We start from the raw sequence: 19,699 nt of genomic DNA on the forward strand, positions 1-19,699 counted from the left end.
CTCTGAGGCAGGAACATGGCCTGGGTGTCTTTAAGGCTCAGCAAGGAAGCCGGTTGGTTGGGATGCAGTGACAGGAGGTAAAGAGTAGCTAGGGAGGGGATCAGAGAGCTCCAACTAGAGGGATAAAGTTAACATTTACTGAGATGGAGAGGACTTTTGGAGCAACAATTTTGGGGCTTGTTGATTTTTAGATGCCTGTTAGACATCCAAGTAGAGGTGACATGTGGGCAAAAGGGTGTATATGTTCGAAGTTCAGGAGCAGGGACATGGCTATTGATATAAGTGTGGCATTATCAGCATATGGATGCCGTTTAAAGTTATGAGACTATCCAGGCAGAAAAAGAAACGACCCAGATTGATCCCTGGGCAATATCACCTTTAGGAGGCCCAAGAGAAGGCCCACATTTATCATTCATAGATGTCAAATGGTAGAGGAGGCTCCACAGGACAGAATTAGGAATATGATCGGATGCTGTAAGGCAGAGGTTCCCAACCTTGTTGGCACCAGGGACTGGTGCTCCTATGAGAATCTAATGCCTGATGATCTGATGTGGAGCTGAGGCCGCGACGCAGCTGGGAGCAGCTGCAAACACAGATGAAGATTCGCTCACTGGCCACCGCCGCTCACCTCCTGTTGTGTGGCCTGGTTCCTAACAGGCCACAGACCAGTACCGGTCTGCAGCTGGGGGTTGAGGACCCCTACTGTAAGGCACAGATTTAGGGCTCAATATACAAAATAATATTCTGATATCTAAAGTCAGAAGTAGAAGAAACTACTTCCTTGGGTTGCAAAATGGTCACAAAAGCTGACTGACTCATCTCTCAGGATTCAGGGCTATCCACAAGGGAAGAGGAGGAAGAGTCTTGCTAATTTTTGTATCACTTAGCAGATATATGGCATATGGTATTTAAATATTACCACAAAAGCTGTCTATATATTCTATATATGTAAACTAATTTGAGGATTATGACAACCACTTAGTTAAATCACTGTTACCCAAATATATTTTGGCCTAAGATGGCTGATAAACGAATCTAAAGATGTTATTACCAACATCACCCTCTCACTTCTCCTGTTCTCTTTGCTCTAGAGAGTTTTTTAACTTCTTGGTCTCCATACTATAAATCATTTTCTGTGCCCACTTCTTTGTAACTGTAAGCGACTGCTTCAAGAACAGAACCAACTGTGCCAGAGAATCTGCAGTGCTGTGAGGCTCAGCTCTATTCTTGCATATGTGAGGGTGGAAAGATGGGAGGGGAAGAGGTCAAAAGAAAGAAGTGATTGATGGCAAGTGGGTAGAAGACATGCTCGAAATATATTATTTGGGCCATGAACACCCCCAAAATGTTCCACTTTAGAATGTTGTTACAGAAAGGATATTCATAAAATAAAAATAAAAAGTTTCAAAAGAATTATTCTTGATAATTATCAGTAAGATATATAGCACCTTTAGAGAAAAACACAGTATTTGTCATACTTAACACACGAGACGGAGTTTGAATTCTAAGTCCATTATTCTGTATTTGCATCTCCATATACAAGAGAGATTCTTATATAATGTTAACATTAGGATGAGTTGGGTTTATTTATTTGTATGGTTTATTTATTTATACTCCACCTCATCCCAAAAAAATGGAAAGGCAGTTTTTTAATAGTTAATATTCCTGGGCCAACTTCTATCAAAACTTTAAAGTGACCAAGAAACTCATTCTGATTAAGTTTTGGAACAAACAGTGATTACTCCAAGATGGGAGGCTTCAGTGGAATTATAGAAAAGTGAATTTCATAGAAATGGAACTATCAAGAGTAATAAAAACAAGTTGTGTTTATTTTTTCCTCTTCTGAAAAGCATTAGATGTTCTCCAATATTTGATTTTCTCTTTAGAGTATTATTTTTTAAAAGAGGAAGGTGAGGAATGTAAACAGGCTATCTTTCTTCACCCATTTAAGACATTTATAAAAAGAGAAATATCGCACAATTTGTGTGGCAAAAAAGACCTTTTTAACAGCTTAAATGAAAAATATTAAGTGAGAGTTGGATTGACTGGTATTTGTAGTAAAAGATCAAGAGAGCCCAGGAAAATGAGAAGGAAGGATTAGAACATAAAGCGTATCATTTCTGTTTCAAAACATCCTTCAAACTTTTTTCTTATTCTACACTAAAAACTCATAGATAACCAAAGTGACAGAGTCCTCAAATGCTTTCTCAGCCTTTCTCAACCTTTTCACAGCGTGGCATGCGTAGAACTGATAGAATTCTGAGAGGCGCTGTGGTAAGCTGACAGGGCTGCTCCTAGCCAGAGGCAGCCCCCTCTGGAAGCATCTCAACTGATCCACACCTTTGTTATAACACTTCACATACTGCACTGGGACATTGCCTCTCTTATCTGTTGTCAAAGCAAACATTGCACTTGACGAAGTTAAAAAGGTTATGCTCCATTCTTTCCAAATATATGCGATAGATACCTTAACAAATGACCGAAGGACATCTAATGCTTTTCATGGTGCAGATGCTGAGAACAGCACCAGTTTGGAGTCTGCCCAGCTTTGAGCACTGCTGCTGCCGCCTACAGAGGCTGCCCTGAGTACATTCTTCTCCTCTGGGTTCCTAGGCCAAGTTAGGAACAGGGAAGGGCAGAGACTTTCCAAACTCTGATCTGCTTCTAGCAAATAAAACCCTCTCCCTCCTCCTTCCACACTGCTTGCTCTCCTGAGGTGAAGTTTAGAGAGACTTCTAGATGCTGTGCTAAAGATGCCCTGGGTTTTTGTGGCCCAAGAAAACTCTGAATTCAAGCCAAGGCTTTACAGTAAAAAAAAAAAAAGTCCCACGGTGTTTTTTCCTCTGAGGTAGGTATATATTCCCCCATATGTTTGACTCGCTTAAATGAGAGTTTGAAAACAAACAAACAACCCTGATCTACTAGAATCTGCGGCCTGGCCCTGACCTGCCTGCTGGGTGTTAATCACATCTGGGCCTCATTGCACACACCACGCTGTGCTCCAGCCACTCCAGCTTCTTCCAGTCCCTTGAGTGCCCCTTGTTCCTTCCTGCCACAAGGCCTCTTCATGTGTGCTTTCACCACCTGGAACCCTCTTCTTTCTCTTTCCTCAACCACCACCTTCTCCCCCTTTGCCTAGTTAACTTCTCAGGATCCTTTGTATCTCAGGTTAAACTTTGCTTCCTCCAGTCACCTTCCCTGATCATTCCTCCCAGTCAGCCCTCTATGAGAGACTCTCTCCCTCCAAGCACTTCCAGTTACCAGTATGCATTTCTTCATGTGGTTTTCTTGATCATCTACCTTCCTCACCAAACTGCAAGCTCCCCAATGGCAGACCCTTGTTCCCTTTGACTGCCCATTATTTTTCCCCCAGCACCACCTAACACAGTACCTGTTCTACAGCTGGAGATTATTAAATAGTTCATGATGTATGTAATGAGTGAATGAATGAATCTGTTGATTTCATTCACCTTAATCTCCCTTGGATTTGTCTTTCTCAAAACAGTTAACAATAGTTTGAAAAAGTCTTCTGATAAAGAATGCCACCTGTAGTTTTAACTCAATAGGTAGGAAGGGATCATAAAGCTCATCTAGGGCATTGACAAAATGAAGGTATAATCAATGACCAAAATCATCCCTCTGTTTTTCTCCTAGGGCTTTAGCAAAAAGGAAGAAAAAACTAGCACTGATGGTCCCTATCAGTGTGCCAATGGCTGTACCTGATGCTTTTTTATTTTAGGACCATTTCCAGAACTGGTTACAGTGATTTTATTTGATGATTTGGAATTCGTTCTTATCTCTAGATGGACCTCAATCTCTAGATGTTTTAATGGCACCATAATCTTATAAAAAAAAAAAATCGGCACTCTGAGGTCTAAGTGGTATGTGGGTGAAAAAATATTATAATTAAAGTTTGAGTTTTTTAATTTAATATTTATATTCAGTTAAAATTGCTTTTTAAAAAGATATGTATGATATCTTAGCAATTCCAAGACCATTAACCATATTGTTCTGCATTGGAGATTGGAGTATGACTTGTCCTGGGAGCTCTGTAGCATTTAGTGTTTAATGAGCAACAATCTGAATGATAAGGTAATTTTAAAAAGTAGCAGAAAATAGACCCACTTAAAAGATAGCCAGGGAAATCAGTAAATGATTATTGACTATTTCAGAAAAGATCATTCTAAATTATTTTAAATTCATTCTAAAAAATTGTATTGTACCTCGAAATGATTTTCTTCCCCACCTCCATTTTGTTTGTTTATTTGTTTGTTTGTTTTGGCAATGAGGTGAGAAAATATATGAAAGACAGACAGAAGTGCTCTCAGTATCAAAAGGTGGGCTGCTTGATCAATCTTTTCTCGAACTAAATTGGAAGTAGTTAACTATTTCTCCCTCTTAAGAAAATCATACATTTGTAAAATTACCTGCAAGGACATTTGATACTTAGGAGACTAGAAGCACTGATATGCCAGAGCCTGAAATTTATTCTCCAAAAGCTTTTGCCTCTTGGAAAAGGTTCAGATAGATCACAGGAGTATGTTCTGCTGGTTCCGAAGTCAAGGTCTCATTAATCAGTAATTGAAAATATTTAAAGGTTAGTGTGAATGGCATCTAATTGTGTCCAGGTGTTTAGAGTTTGTTTCACCCAAATTTTATATTATGATCGGTAAATATAAACTTATAAAAATTCTTTTTAAGGGAAGTTTATGATGGAAGACAAAAACATTCTATATTCCTCTTGTCTTGGTTCATCTCACGGTGGAAAGTTGAGCTTTTCACACCACAAGTTTACTCACATTGCAGCGTATTGCCTTCCAAGGAAACAAATTGCCTCTGGAGAGTAAGTTTACACCCAGTTCTATAAAGGGAGATCATATACTTCCATGTCAAGTAAGAAACCCAGATGCCCTATGAAGTGGATTTAGAAAGAAATTGGTTCCGTGGAATTCACTTTGGGGGGACCTTTGGCCTGGGAGCTATGACCAGAGAAAGCTCCTGACCCTTGCGACAGCATGCTGACAGCACAAGGTGCCTCCCATCTAGTAGATCTCAGTAGAGCCAACAGACTGGTGCCCACAGGGCAGCGCAGACAGTAGGTGCACTAGTAGGAGGAATGAGAATAGCGGATTCTGTAGGTGGAGTACTCGTCCTCTCTTCTCGTTCAAGCTGTCAGTAATTATCCCTCTACCAGGGATAATTACAGTGGCTGGCAGGTTTAAAATTCAAAGTAAACTTGGAAATTAGCCAGTCCAATTCACTTAGATTTTAGAGGTGAAAACCAAGACCCAGAAAATGTAAAAGATTCTCCCCGATATACTTCTGTATTTATGTTTCAATGGCAGTGTGTAACTTGATAGCACTTTTCTGATGTAAAGACCTGAGTGGGGAAGGGCTGATGGTACTAAATATGCATATTTGATGCATGCAGCTCCCAGACTGGAGCAGCTCTCAGAGACTAAGATGGACAGTAGCAGCCCTCCTGAAAGTGGAAGCCTAACCTGAGATTCCTTTGCACTATGACAAGCAAATCATTTTTGAATGAGAGTTCAGTGTTGGGGCCAAAGAACCATCTGTGGGGTACAGACTGCTCTGGGAAATGAAAGCCTACCTGACAGAGTGAATGGTGTTGGCATCGAGCATGCGTTTTTTTTTTTTAATTATGTTAATTAAATCGTAAGAGGAAAATTTTCTAGGAATAATTTGCCTATAGATGAGAAGAATTTCTTGGCCCCAGATACAATTTCTTAAAAAGTACATGTTGTTGAATTGCTGCTTAGGGCACTATAATGCACACTCTAATTTCACCATACAGTGTCTTTGCCTCCCATATCTTATGTAAGACGGTTTCTACAGAGAAGAGAATATCCTCATTGGAAAAGGATGGAGAGAGGGGGATGAGAAGATGTCAGGGAAAAATCTGTGTTCCTTTCTCTAAATTAAGCCCAGAGTCCCATGAGGGCAGCTTCCTTCTAGAGCTCACTTTGACAATCTGCACTGAATATGACACTTCCAGCCTGAGTGGACAGGGATCCAGTTCACCTGCTCTTCTGTCCCCTACTTCGAGGGAAAAGTGTTGTTTCCTCACCCCCAAGGCCTCCCTCAGTGTGCCCTCAGCATGCATCTGTCAGCTCCTTCCTCAGAGACCAGAGACCCCACTGACATCTACAGCACTTTTGTTCAAAATAGGAAACGGCCATTCTGGGCTATAGGCCTGAACTATCACATCTCCTTTTCTTCCTTTGTTAGGTGTTAGGTAGGCAAACAAACAACATCTCCAATCCTCAGGGCGAATGATTGGACTCGCTTAACTAGCCATTTTCACAGCTCCAAGGTAATAAAAACATGAAAGAACTCACGATTCTATACTACAGGGCTGTTATGCGGTTGAGAGCAACTTCCTCTGGGCAGGACTAATAGGAGCAGCCTCGTTATCACACAGAAGTCCTCCTTTTTTCAATTCATAGTCCCAAAATGACTGAAACAGCTGTCCCTGGGGATCTACATGTAGTTCTCAACACCGGGGCCTGTGCCAGGGCCCTCCTAGCTCCTGCTCCAATCTTCTAACACTAGTGACTTCCCAATCCCTCCCACTGTCTGCCCTGGTCTCTGCCCTGCACACTGTCAAATGCACATACTCATGGAGGCCCCATTCTCCAAGCTTATCTAGATCTCAAGGTAGCATAATTGTGCCTCTTTTCCTTTACTATGCTAAACTTTCATTTCTTTCTTTTCTATGTACAAAGCTCTCTTTGAAGTAAGGGATCTTTTGTAGCAGAAGCATAGCTCTATCTATCTGATTTGAGCAGTATCATGATGCTGCGATGTAGAATATTAAAGTTAATAACTTTATTTTTATGTACTCCAAGCACAGAGAGACTATAATCTCTCGCTAAAAGAGACAAGAATTTGTAGTCTCATTTGTTGGTTAGGAGAGAGAAGACAGGTTATAAAACTCTTCTTAAGTTTGTGTTGATGAATTCATTTCTTCCCTGTCACTTGTTATTAAATGTAAATGTTGAATTTAAACTCCAGTTTAACACAATTTTTCTTCTTTCTGCAGCACCTGAAATTCTTAGAGGCTGTGCCTATGGACCTGAGGTGGACATGTGGTCTGTAGGAGTAATCACCTACATCTTGTAAGTGAAGAAAAGCAATCTTTATGCAAACTGTTTGCCTTTGCTATAATATTTTCTAAGTAACTATAGTCCTCATAAAAAATCTTTTTGACTTTTTGTGATTTTCTTTGACTCATTCTACTATACAATGCATAGCAGATTTGGAGAACAATTCATTATTTGATGATAGTAATAAATGTGAAACTCGTATTCACCTATTAAATGTGCTCTTATTTTACTTATTTGCATTGCATCAAAATAATTAGTGTATTAGTCCTTTTTAAAGGGCAAATGGCTGTTTAATCTCTTAAGCAATCCCAAACTGGTACATTTCTTATCAGAAGTGTTTTAAATGCATTTTTGGCTCTCAATTTTGTTTCCTATTTCTTTTAGTTTCTCAAGGACTTTGGTTTTAATAGCCTAAACTCAGAGAAACATTTTCTCTGGCAGGAAAAAATATGGGCTAAATCTCTCACTCCCTGGTATCCCCAATTTCATTCCTAAGCTCCTATCTACTAATACACAAGGGGTTTCAGGAAATTTGCAAAAGAGATGATGAAACTGTAGACAAATACAAGGGAAATAAGCAAGAAAGATAAAAGAATGTCTAGTGGGGAAGATGGCTGTTGAATAGCTACAAAAGCAAAATATCAATGAGTTTCAGGATTTCATTACAAACAAATAGATCTGGTTGCCCTTTGGAGGATCCTACGAGGTTAATTGTTGAAAGCTGTAACAGTTAAATCTATAAAGAGATTTTAGAGGGTTTGAAAGAGGGTTTATTGGTTAGCCCAAGCTGCCATGACAAAATACTATAGATTGGGGGGCGGGCGGAGTGCTTAAACAACAAAAATTTTTTTCTCATGGTTCTAGAGGCTGAAAGTCTGAGGTCAGGGTGCTGGTAGGCCGGATTCTGGTGAGAGCTTTCTTCCCGGCTCGGAGACAGCCACCTTCTTGCTGTGTCCTCACAGGACAGAGAGAAGAAGCAAGCTCTTTGTTATCTCTTCTTAACAGGGCACTACTTCCATCATGAGGTCCCACCCTCATGAACTCCTCTAACCCTAATTCTCAGGCCTCATCCCCAAATGCCATCATATTAGTGGGTTAGAGCTTTAACATAAGAATTTAGAGAGGATGCGATTCGATCCATAAAAGAAAGAGGGCTTTTTAAAAAATTTAATAGCAAGCTTAGAAATTCAAGTGTTTTGGTAATATGGCATGAGGTAACTGGTGTAGAACCACCACCACCACCACCCCCACACACACACACACCTTAAGCAACTTAGTAAACTCTGAGTATATACATTGGTCAGTAGCCAAGACAAAAAGGTTGAACAAGCAACTCAAAAATTAGCCATCTGCTATTCTGTAATGTCAAAAAATATTTTCAGTGTTCAATTCCCTGTGTTTTCAGAATATATTAAAGCTTCAGAAGAATTTGGAGAGGTAGAGAACCATGTTTTTTTCTTATGAAAGTGCAAACTGTTGGGTGATTTCTGTTTGCCACATTAGGTGCTTAATTTGTTAAAACAAATTCCTAAGGCCACATCACAGAATTCTTTCAGCTTATATTTGATATCATATTTATACTCGGGAAAGAATGTTGTCTCCCGAAGTATGTAGTTGACATATCATACTCAGTGACGTTAAGTGAAAAACTGAACTATACAAATAATGACTCAGATTTGTCCCTAAAACATACATGTGCCCATCCAATTACAATTTTGTATTGAAATGGGATGGGAAGAGTTAAAGTACTAAGGATGTACAAAAACTCAGAGAGATGGAGATAGGAAACTAAGATACTTTACATTCACCCTGTAAAACTGAAAAATAGGAATGAGTAAAACTCCATGATATGGTCACTGATGTGAGAAAATAAAGAGAAAAAAATGTAATCATTTAAGAAACATCTTATTATTGCCCTGGAAATAATATTTAAAGTCTGTCAAGGTCCTTTCCCCCAGTTTACTTAAGGTCATTAATTAATAGATGTTGGTTGAAAGTAAACAGTAGTAGCACAAAATAAAAATAAAAGTACTGCTTCCTACTAATACCATTAGTTCTGGTCTAACTCTGTCAGTCTGGGGACTTTCTATTTAATCTGTAGTTCACTAATAATTGATGAATTCTATCAGGCAGGATTCACTGGAACACTTTCCCCAGCGGCATGTGCCCTTGGGGCTGTGTACCTCCTTCATTATTATTAAAAGTTACACCAGGCCATTTTGTGTTATGACCTTGCTATTTCTAAGGATGACAGTAGATGGGAAATAAAGGCCATTTTGTTGTTTTTCACGGGAATTCTGATCCCTCTACCTTTACACCTAAACCCTTAGTCCCCACAGACAAAAACAGCTACTACTACCGATGCTCAGGTCAGAATCAGAATCAGATGATGTCAGAGATTCAAACTCTCTCTTTCAGCTTTAAACACTGCAGTTCTGCCCAATGGCTTGGAGCAACACTTCAAGCCTGTACAATCCTAACATTCTCCTAAACGTCCTTGTCAGCATTCAAATATTTCCATTTCTGAAGGATTTTTGCACTGTGTGTGTGTGTGTGTGTGTGTGTGTGTGTGTGTGTGTGTGTGTGTGTGTACATCCTGTGTTCTGTGTCACATTTCTTCGATTTTTGGCATTTCAGGATGACATGACATAAACTTTTTACCTCTGTCACCAATTCACCAATTTGCTGACATGACCGAGATAAATGAAAGGCATTTAAGTACTGTACCTTCTGAACTGTCATTTTTCTCTCTTGATTTCCAGAAAGGAAAACATAGAGTTCCCTAAAATAAGCCTATAAAGTTTGCTAATTTCTCTGTGATTAACCAACAACAGACTATATTTTTCTAGTGTCATGGAGTGTACAGGAAAGACTGAGCAGCTTCCTTGTCAATCAAGGAGTGGACTCTAGGCTCCCTTCTCTCCTCAGCTGGAGCAGGATCCTCTGTAGGGACCTGCAGTGGGAGGGAGTGGAGGCATTGGCCCAGTCCTCAGCATACCTGAGTCTTGCCTTTTCATGGCTGGCTGCAGAATATTTGAAAGAGACAAAGACTCTCCCAAGGGGACGTTCCCTGAGCAACAGGACGTGAGAAATTGCTTTTCCTAGAAACCCACTACATCAGGAAGCACTTGAACATTTCATGTTCTGCACCAACCTGGCCGGCCTGAAGGAAGAATTGGGGGAAATGTTGTTTAACTTACTCATTTGTTTTCCCTCATCTTCTGTCAAATACAACACATTTCCTGGCAGGGGCTTTTTTTCTTATAGCCCCTTTTTGGTTCCTAGTGATTTCAGAACCTTCACCCTTCTAAAAGCAGCAGAGGCTTGATAGTCCTAAAAAGGCAACTCATTTTCCCAGAGGTGGTTCTCCATTTCTTTTCTTCCACTTTTCTCCTTTATTTTTATGCTGACCCTGTTGTGGGAAACGAAGGTGAACATAGTAAAATGTCTGTTAGAAGTACAAAAGTGAGGACTACATACAAGGTTGAAGAAACTTTAGGCTGCTCATCTCTTTGGCTGCATCTATCTTTTCACTGTATGAAGTTTAGAAGGCCATTCTCTGATAGTAGTTTGAGCTCTTGTCTTTTTCACTCTGAAATCCAAACTGCAATGGGATAGAAATCTAATACTTTGCTCATTTCTATGGAAGAATTCAGTGAATAAGACTGAGTAAAAATGACTGAAAAATCATTTCTTTCCACCTCTTAATCTCTTTATTCTTAAAATCCTAATTCTTCTACTTTTTGATAAATTAGAACTCTAATCAATCTCTGTCTTTCCAATTCCTGGTGAAAATAATCATGGAAAGTCATCAACATAGTGCCAATAATAATGTTAACTATTATGATTGTTGTTGTTTTGTGTCATAATTATTAATATTTTTATAATTTTTTTTAGAAATCCTAAACTGGTTTTGTATCTATTCTTGCTTCCTGAAAACATGAGTGTTTACATTCTCAAAAGTGAATTGTCACAAGGCAGTTACATACTCGTGCCGAATAGACTTGCATTCATAATGGGAAGCTGTGAGAAAGGGTAGTCTTGAATTTCTACAAAAAAAATTGATGAAATATACTTAGGCTTTTAAAAACATTTTATTCCCTATCTTTTGTCCCTCCAGACTTTGTGGATTCGAACCATTCTATGATGAAAGAGGCGATCAATTCATGTTCAGGAGAATTCTGAATTGTGAATATTACTTTATCTCCCCCTGGTGGGATGAAGTATCTCTAAACGCCAAGGACTTGGTAAGTATAACCGAAATGAAATGAAACGAAATGAAATGAAATGAAATGAAGTGAAGTGAAATCTCTCACATTCATCTTTAGCTAGTTAATGGGCAGTGTCATTTTTAAATTCGCCCTGCTTAGTAGCTTACTTCTTTATAACTGTATTTTTGCTAAAACAGTATATACTAATACATTTTCCTTATACATAATGAAAAATAGATATGTTTGACTCACTACTAGCTGAATTAACACAAACTACAGATTACTGCAATATTAATTAATGAGTTTTTACCACTTAGTCAATATAGAGCCTTGCTTATGAAGACCGCTGTGTTGGGTGAATCCAAACATTAGCTTACACAGAACTTTGTTTTAACATGGCTTGCTATTACCTAGATTTGGTTATATTTCAAATAAAACAACATTTTTCTTGAAATTTTTAAACTTATTAAAATATCCTGATAATAACACAAGTCCCATCATTTATCATTGTCATTGTAAACAAGTTACACTGTACTAAAAATGCATTTTGTTTGGTGAGTTTTGTTTGTTTGTTTGTTTGTTTGTTTGTTTTACTTGGGTTCTAACTTAAGCTAATAATGAAGTTTGTTTGCATTCAGGAAACACATACCCTCTGAGGAGATGGCTCACCTGTTCTAAAAGAAAGAGGATACTAGCATAGAATTAAAACATTTACCATCTATTCTCTAGAGAAAAACCATGCAGTAATTCCTAAAAGCTGACTTTTGAATCAGAGATGTTAGCTCTCCAAGGGAATCTTAGAAGCCATCTAGTCTTCCCCTCATTTTAAAGATGAGTGTGCTTTAGCCCATAGAAGTGAAATGACTGTCCTAGGTCATGTAAGTTCCCAGCAAAAAGTCATTGTCAGGAAATAATGATTCAAGTTTCCACACCCCTTATCCAAAGCTCTTTTCCCTCCAAACATTTTCATCTTACCTCCCATGTTCTTCCATGAAACAAATATGCTACAAGCTATGACTTTTCCAGTGTGACTGGGAAGAGAAGGAGTATGCATGATATGTGGATGTATCATCCCAACTCCACCCTCAAGTCAGGCCCCACACTCCTAAACATCTCTTGAATTCACCCACTTCTCTCCACCTCCACCACCACTGTCCAATCCAAGCCCCCATCATCTCCCACTGGATCACTGCCACGACTTCCTGTCTGGTCTCCCTGCCTCTTCTCATGGCCTTCCCAATACACTCTCCACACAGAATCCAGAGGAATAGCCTTAAAAATAAATCACATCATGTCACTTTCCTGCTTTGGGGCTCTTAGAACAAAATCCAAGACCTATCACAAGGTATATACAACACTTGCTGCCTGGTCTGGAGCCTGTCACCCTCTCCCCTGCCACTCATTTCACATCACTCTCCTTTGATCTCTCTTCACTCCAGTCACCAGACTTCCAATCCCTCATCGGTGTAGCTCTGGATATGAGCCATTGCTCTTTCTTCTGCTTTGTAATGTTCTTTCCTCCATCCTTCCTTCCTATTCCTCACCACCATCACATACATTCACATACACAGCTCTTTGAGGGGGTAACTTTTCTCTTCAAGCCCTAGCTGCCATTTGATATCCTCTGGGAGGCTTGATCTGCCCCCAATTTGCAGTCCCTCCTCCTACAATTGGTTTGTTCCTTTGTCCCCTAGACTTCCTCTTTTATGATATTGTCATTTATATTTACTTGGGCAAAAGTCTTCCTGGGAGAGGACAAAGCATGTGTTCCCAGATCTTAATGCCATATGGGCATATAGTACAGACTCAATAAATGTTTATTGACTGAAACAATAAATTAGGAAATAGACCACAGATTTTTAAAGTCTGACATATTTGGATTCAAGTGCCTTCTTTCTCATAACCTAGAGATGTGATCTTGGGCTTGTTATCTAACCTCTCTATGCTTAGTTTTCTTTTAAGGGGTGATACTTCTACCTATCTCTAGATTGTTGGGAGACTTAAGGGATATGATACATGTTAAGTAACAACCACCAACTAACTCAATAAGAGTTCCTTTATTTAGCCCTCCTTTCTTTTCTTCTCATCCCTAATAAAAATTAAACGGATAAGAGGATTAGCAGTGATGTTTCTTCATTTAGCTAAATCTCATTGGTTCATAAATTTATCAAACTTCAGAACTAAAGAAATCCTTGAGCCCATAAATATGTACTTATTAGGAGAGCCTGCATCCGTTGTCATTGGCAGATGCAAAAGTGCCAATGAGTGAAAGAGTCAGGTTGTAAGAGGGGTGCGTAGGATACCTCTAAGGCTTTGGGGTTGAATCCTGACAAGGTCACTGGATCTCTCTGACCTTCAGCAGGTTTCTTAACAATTCAATACTTCAGTATCTTCAAATGTGAAGATAGATGCTGGCATATGTAAATTTTTAATACTTATTGGCTTTCAATAAATTCTTTGTATTTTCATGAGGAAGAAGATGGTAAGGGTGAAGGTAAAGAAAAGGATGATTGGAAATGAGAGGGAAATATCAAATTTTCAAGGATGTTAATGATTAGGTATCATGTACATAAAATTATTAGTTCATGTGTTCAACAGATGATATAGCTATGACTACTACCAGATTTTTATGTAATCATCTGAATTGCCCTCCACCACCTCTCAGATTTTAACTCTAAGTAGCCTCATGTCTCTGCCTTCTACAAATTCAGTGTCCCTACCCCAAACACACATTCCTTTGTGTATTTTACAGAAAAGAAGTAAAAGGAGAACCAGATATTTATCCTTCATTTGCCTTGCAGCCTGATTTTGTTAGCCTGTGTTCAGTTCTTCTTAGGTTATTAGAGTTAGAAAAGACCGTAGGCCTTAAATCATCCAAAGTCCCTCATTTTACACATTTTACACATGAGCCTGAGAGGTTGCCTGGGAGGCACTATGGTGAGTGGCCACAAGATGAGCTCTGAGGTAAGACAGACCTGAGTTTGAATATAGCCTCCCCCAATTACAAGTTGTTTGACCTTAGACAAGTCACTAAATCTTTCCGAGCTCCCTTCCATCACTTACTTATAAATTGGAGCTAATAGTTTCAAGGGAAAAATTACCTGTGTTTTTTTAATATGCATGTAAGAATGGACTTACAACTGGATAAAGAAATTATGGTTCCTATATACAATGGAATATTACTTAGCCATTTAAAAAAAATGAAATTGTACTATTTGCCACAACATGGATGGACCTAGAGGTTATTACGCTGAGTGAAATAAGTCAGACAGATAAGGATAAATACCATATGATTTCTCTTATATATGGAATCTAAAAAACAAAAAGAACAGACTAATAAAAAACAGATTCACAAATATAGTGAATAATTTGGTGACAGACAGAGAGGAGGGAGGTGGGGGACTGGGAGAAAGGGGAGAAGAGTTAAAGAAGTGCAAATTAGTAGTTGATAGATGAGGAGCATGGCAGAAGGAATGCAGTTAGCATTAATATGATGGCTAGATAGAGGGTCAGGAGAGGGAGGGAGCAATTGGGGGGATCGTTTTATAAACTATATAGATGTCTAACCAATGTCCTGTATACTTGAAACTAATTTAAATAAATAAATTTCAGAAAACGATATCCCCCCCCCCAAAAAAAAATGGATTTACAAAGGAATTAAGGCGAAAATAAGATTATATAAGAAAAGGGCCTAGGAGAGTGTCTATAGGTATTCAGCTCATATGCGGGTCTTTGTCTAGGGTCACAAAAGTATTTAGACATAATTAGGGCTCGAACATGCCTCCTGACTACAAATAGTGTTTGACTCATTCCAGGTCACCCCTTCTGAGCCCAGGGCCAGGGATTATTTTGGATGTTGATTTTTCTGGCAATGTATTGTTGGCTCATCCTCACAAGCAGGGATAAATTTACCAGAATGGGCTGCTATTGGTTGGATTCAGTCCTTCAAACGAATCATGCCTCCAAGCCATTGACATCTTACTTTGATCCTAAATAGGCTTTTACTCTGGCACTCAGATTGTTTCTTCAAGTACCTTTAAGGAACTAGAGAGAACCATAAACTTCATGATAGAATCACAGCATAATCATAGAGGCTATGACACTATCCCTTCGTTTGACTTTTAATCCCCACGGAAAGAATGATGAATGAGCAAATGATTTTGTCTTCACTGAGATATATTTTAAGTTCTGAATTCTAAGTGATATGAAGTGCAGCCCAGAATTATTCAGACACTGGTTCTCCTTCAAAGAGCTTTCGGTCCACAGGCCAGCAAGGACCTGTTTCTTTGACCTCTGTTGGAAAGTCAGCCACCATTTTGGTGGCAAACAGCTCTGTCTTCTCAGACTCCCTCAGCTACTGCTACTTGAAGCAGTTTTTAACCCCAGCAATTTCCAAGGGCTTAAAAAAAAGATTTTTAAAAATACATTCAGTGGTATTGCTATGGAAAAAGAATAAGACCTAGAAGTTCACAAGATGAGGGACAAGCCCAAGCCATCATTAAAATCTCCCTAAGAAGTCTATGACTCTTTATCACTTCAGGTCAAAAAATTAATTGTTTTGGATCCTAAGAAACGGCTGACTACCTTCCAAGCTCTCCAGCACCCGTGGGTCACAGGTAAAGCAGCCAATTTTGTACACATGGATACTGCTCAGAAGAAGCTCCAAGAATTCAATGCCCGGCGCAAGCTTAAGGTAAGTGACGTATATTTCATTTTGTGTTGTTTTAAAAAAGTATTTCTTTCTTATCTTGAATTATCAAAGATAATTTCACAATTCTTCTTCTAATACTATTACTCATGTCCTGTGGTACCAGGCAAAATTCTGCTTTGAAATCCTAATAATACTTGTATAAAGCCACCTATAGTCTTATGTTATCCTCTCGTAAGAATTTATTGTTAATAAAGTGAAATGTGTTACATATTGAGATTTATTTGCCAAACGAACACATTATCACTGCTTTTCATTGACTTGAGGCTGAACTACTTGAACAACAATATTCAGGAAACTAATATTTATTCTTTCTGAATATGTGAGAATTGGGGGGGAAATTTTTTAACTATATTTTGTAATATAGATAAATAATTACCGTACTTGGTAAAATTAAAATACTCGAATAACTCAAATATAGAAAATTATCTTCCAAAATATATCTTTTATAGAATATATGTAGAATAGAGAATAGGTGCTTTTCTCTTACATAATGATATTTGGGACTAGCAATATACACAGGGATCTCAAAGAACAATTGAAGGTCAAAAACAGTGTTCTACTCAGCCATCACTTGTGGGCTGACACACACTAAATAAACCTGAAGGGTTCCATGGTTAAATTCACTTGAAATACCTGGATTAAATACCCTCGACTTAACGCAGTCTATCTCAAATAAATCTGGCCATGAATCTCTTTTATCCCCAAGATACCTATTAATGTGCATAGAACTAGGGCTCCATGAAATGAAGACTTTGGGAAACTCAATCTGAAATTGTTGAAAACTGGTAATCCATGGACAAACTCATTTACTCAGCCTTTCAATTGTCCAGATGCTTAAATACAGAGACTAGTTTGCGATGAATGACATTTTTCTGTTTACTCTACGAACAAGTTTTCATATGACAATTTTGGAATAATATACTTTGAAAGATTGAATATTAACATATAAAGCAAACTCTCTAAATGTGAAGTTGAGATTGAGCTCCGATTTGGAATTTTAAGTGGAGGTGACACCTGACACTTTTCTGTTTCCAATCAGGCAGCAGTGAAGGCCGTGGTGGCCTCCTCCCGGTTGGGAAGCGCCAGCAGTAGCCACGGCAGCATCCAAGAGAGCCAAAAGGCCAGCCAAGAGCCATCTCCAATCCAAGATGGCAATGAAGGTGTTAAAGCTTTTCCAGAAGGAGAGAAAGTTCAAGTAGATGTGGCTCAAGTGGCAGTTGAGACGGCAAAGGCTGAGCCAATGAAGGTGCAGGAGGTAGAGGAAGTTAAAGATGCTGCTATAAATGCTGCCGATGCCACCAAGATGGTGCCCGAGGCACTAGAGGATGGGATAAAGGTGGCCGACCCGGAAATAGAAGAGGGCTCAGCGGAGGAGAAGCTGAAGACTGAGGAAGCCTCCAAAGAAGGGCAAGAAAACCCTGCTCTGGGAATTGTTGCTCAGCAGAATGACATGATCCTGCCAGAGTACTAAATTGGCTAGCTTCCAATCTGGAAGCCAAATCCTGGCACTTTATGCATTTTGTCCTTCAGCAAGGAAGGTGTGGAAGCATGATATGCACTATAGTGATTCTGTTTTTGAGGTGCAAAAAAATACATATGTATCAGTTGGTAATCCTAACTTCAATGCATGTGACTGCTTTATGAAAAAATAGTGTATTCTGTGGTATGTAATGGATACCTAATACTGATGAGTTAAATTTGAAATTGCAAGTAAACAAAACACGACTTTTAAAAACATGCATTTTCAGGGACCAGTAGCACACATTTGAAGTAAATAGTAACAAATCGTTTTTGCTTTGAAAACCTAGCCATCCCGTACCCTTTGGATTTCTTCTCAAAGGGAGTCATCCCTTTGGATTATTGCTCAGCTCGTACTAAGTAGTGTCCTAAGATGTGTTCCTCTGACATTCACATTTTACTTTTCATCAATGTGTTCAAATTGTTTACAAGGAGACAGTTATAGGTTATAGTTGTATGGTATGTGCAAAAAAAATTCCACAATGGTAGGAATTGAAGCATACTTGAAGGGCCATAAGACCATATGCCCCCAAAGCGTATGTGGGGAATGCATTTTTATTTTGTCCTTATTTATACACACTATATTACTAATAACCAAAAGTGTTCTATCATAAAATTCTGCCATTTTCCAATTCTGGAGAAAGTATTTTACGCACTCATGCTGAGGAATGCATTCTTTCTTTCACCTGTTCTCTAATACAATGTTTTTCTGATGGACAACACTTAGGAAGGAATTAAGAAATTTAGGAAAGAAAAGAGATAAGATCGGGCTTAGAATAACAAAGATTGACTCCTTGTCATTTTTCAGATAAAATTGGACTTATTCGTGAATTTGTACAACTTTACAGAACATTTTTATGTATAAACTCTACAATTACCAAGTTTCGAATATTTAGAAAAATCTACCCCTGAGGATGGTGCCAAAGTATCTAAATAGAGTAGAAACAGTATTCCATTATAATGTCATTCATTATTGACTTTACTAGAGTAAGGAAATAGTTTTGTTTATAAAAGTCTTTTTTTCCCTTCAATTGATGGTTATCTAGGTACACTGCTTATGAACTAAAGAGATTTCTGAAAAGCTAGTATATCTTTTAGCACACTTGGAATGAAAGTGCCCACATTTTACAGTGTAGTTTCAAAAGTTTCCATGTGAAGAAATTTAGACAGTGCAACTTTTTATTTACTTTAAAAAACAAAAAGAAAAAAAAACACCAATTTCAAATCAGACTCTTGAGAAGCTGTAACATTACACCTAATACTTTACTATGATTTTTTTCAAAATATATTTCTTTGATTTTTATATTAACACTTTTCCCTTATAGAAATCACATTTAAATTCCAATTACATCAGATTTATTTCTAATTTGAATAGAAATGATGGCTTTTATGAAATTATGTATCACATTTAGTACCTTTTAACTTCAAAAATTTTTTTCAAAGAACAAAATGATAGATGATAAAAATGGCTATCACATAAAAATCCTCATAAAAAAATAGAGATCTTAAATTTTTTTGGCTCTTCCTCAAAACTATTAAATTAGAAAATAAAATTAAACCTCTGTTTCTGGGGGCTGTTGGACCTGGGTAGACATTCTGCTTTCCAAGCACAAATTTTCCTTTCCTGCTATTCTCCTGAGAAGATAACAAGGTAGGGCTTCTCATCTTTCAGAGTTTAGGGGCCTGACAGGTCACTGACATGGAGGAAATAGCCCTTAAGGGCACATCATCTGAACTCAGAAGAAGATTATTTTTTGTTTTATTTTTATTAATTAGTAGAAAGTACTTATCCTCTTCTTCCCTGTTTCTTTCCTTCCTTCCTTTTTTCTTTCAAAATTCCCATTTCAGCTATGATTAAGGGCTCACTACTTTTAACCTTTAAGAATGCCTTTTTTACTAAGCATTAAGATTTCCATTTTAAATGATCAATTGCCTGGCGTACTTTTACCAATGAGATTCAACAGGTATATACAATAAGTGTCCCATATATTACAAATGGGAAAAAGAGAGGGAAAGCAATCTTGTTAGAAAGTGGCAATTAGTTGGAAGATCAGAACATATCGTCCCTCCCGGCCTACACCCATGTTGTTCCAAGGGCAGTTGTTACACCATTCCAACACTTCAGTGCTTGG

General features: G+C 38.4%; 1 protein-coding gene across 1 annotated transcript in view; it reads left to right on the forward strand.

Moving 5' to 3' along the window:
- CAMK4 (calcium/calmodulin dependent protein kinase IV) overlaps nt 1-18,097 on the forward strand; it is a 181,628-nt gene extending 163,531 nt beyond the window's left edge. Inside the window, exons 8-11 of the mRNA XM_006913277.1 lie at nt 7,064-7,139; nt 11,248-11,374; nt 15,879-16,031; nt 17,089-18,097. Coding sequence (XP_006913339.1) covers nt 7,064-7,139; nt 11,248-11,374; nt 15,879-16,031; nt 17,089-17,520 — 788 coding nt within the window. The 3' untranslated portion in view covers nt 17,521-18,097. The remainder of the gene's footprint in view (nt 1-7,063; nt 7,140-11,247; nt 11,375-15,878; nt 16,032-17,088) is intronic.
- Nucleotides 18,098-19,699: the final 1,602 nt, after the last annotated feature.

This window comes from Pteropus alecto, unplaced genomic scaffold (assembly GCF_000325575.1).
Source record: "Pteropus alecto unplaced genomic scaffold, ASM32557v1 scaffold20, whole genome shotgun sequence".
Taxonomy (NCBI): domain Eukaryota; kingdom Metazoa; phylum Chordata; class Mammalia; order Chiroptera; family Pteropodidae; genus Pteropus; species Pteropus alecto.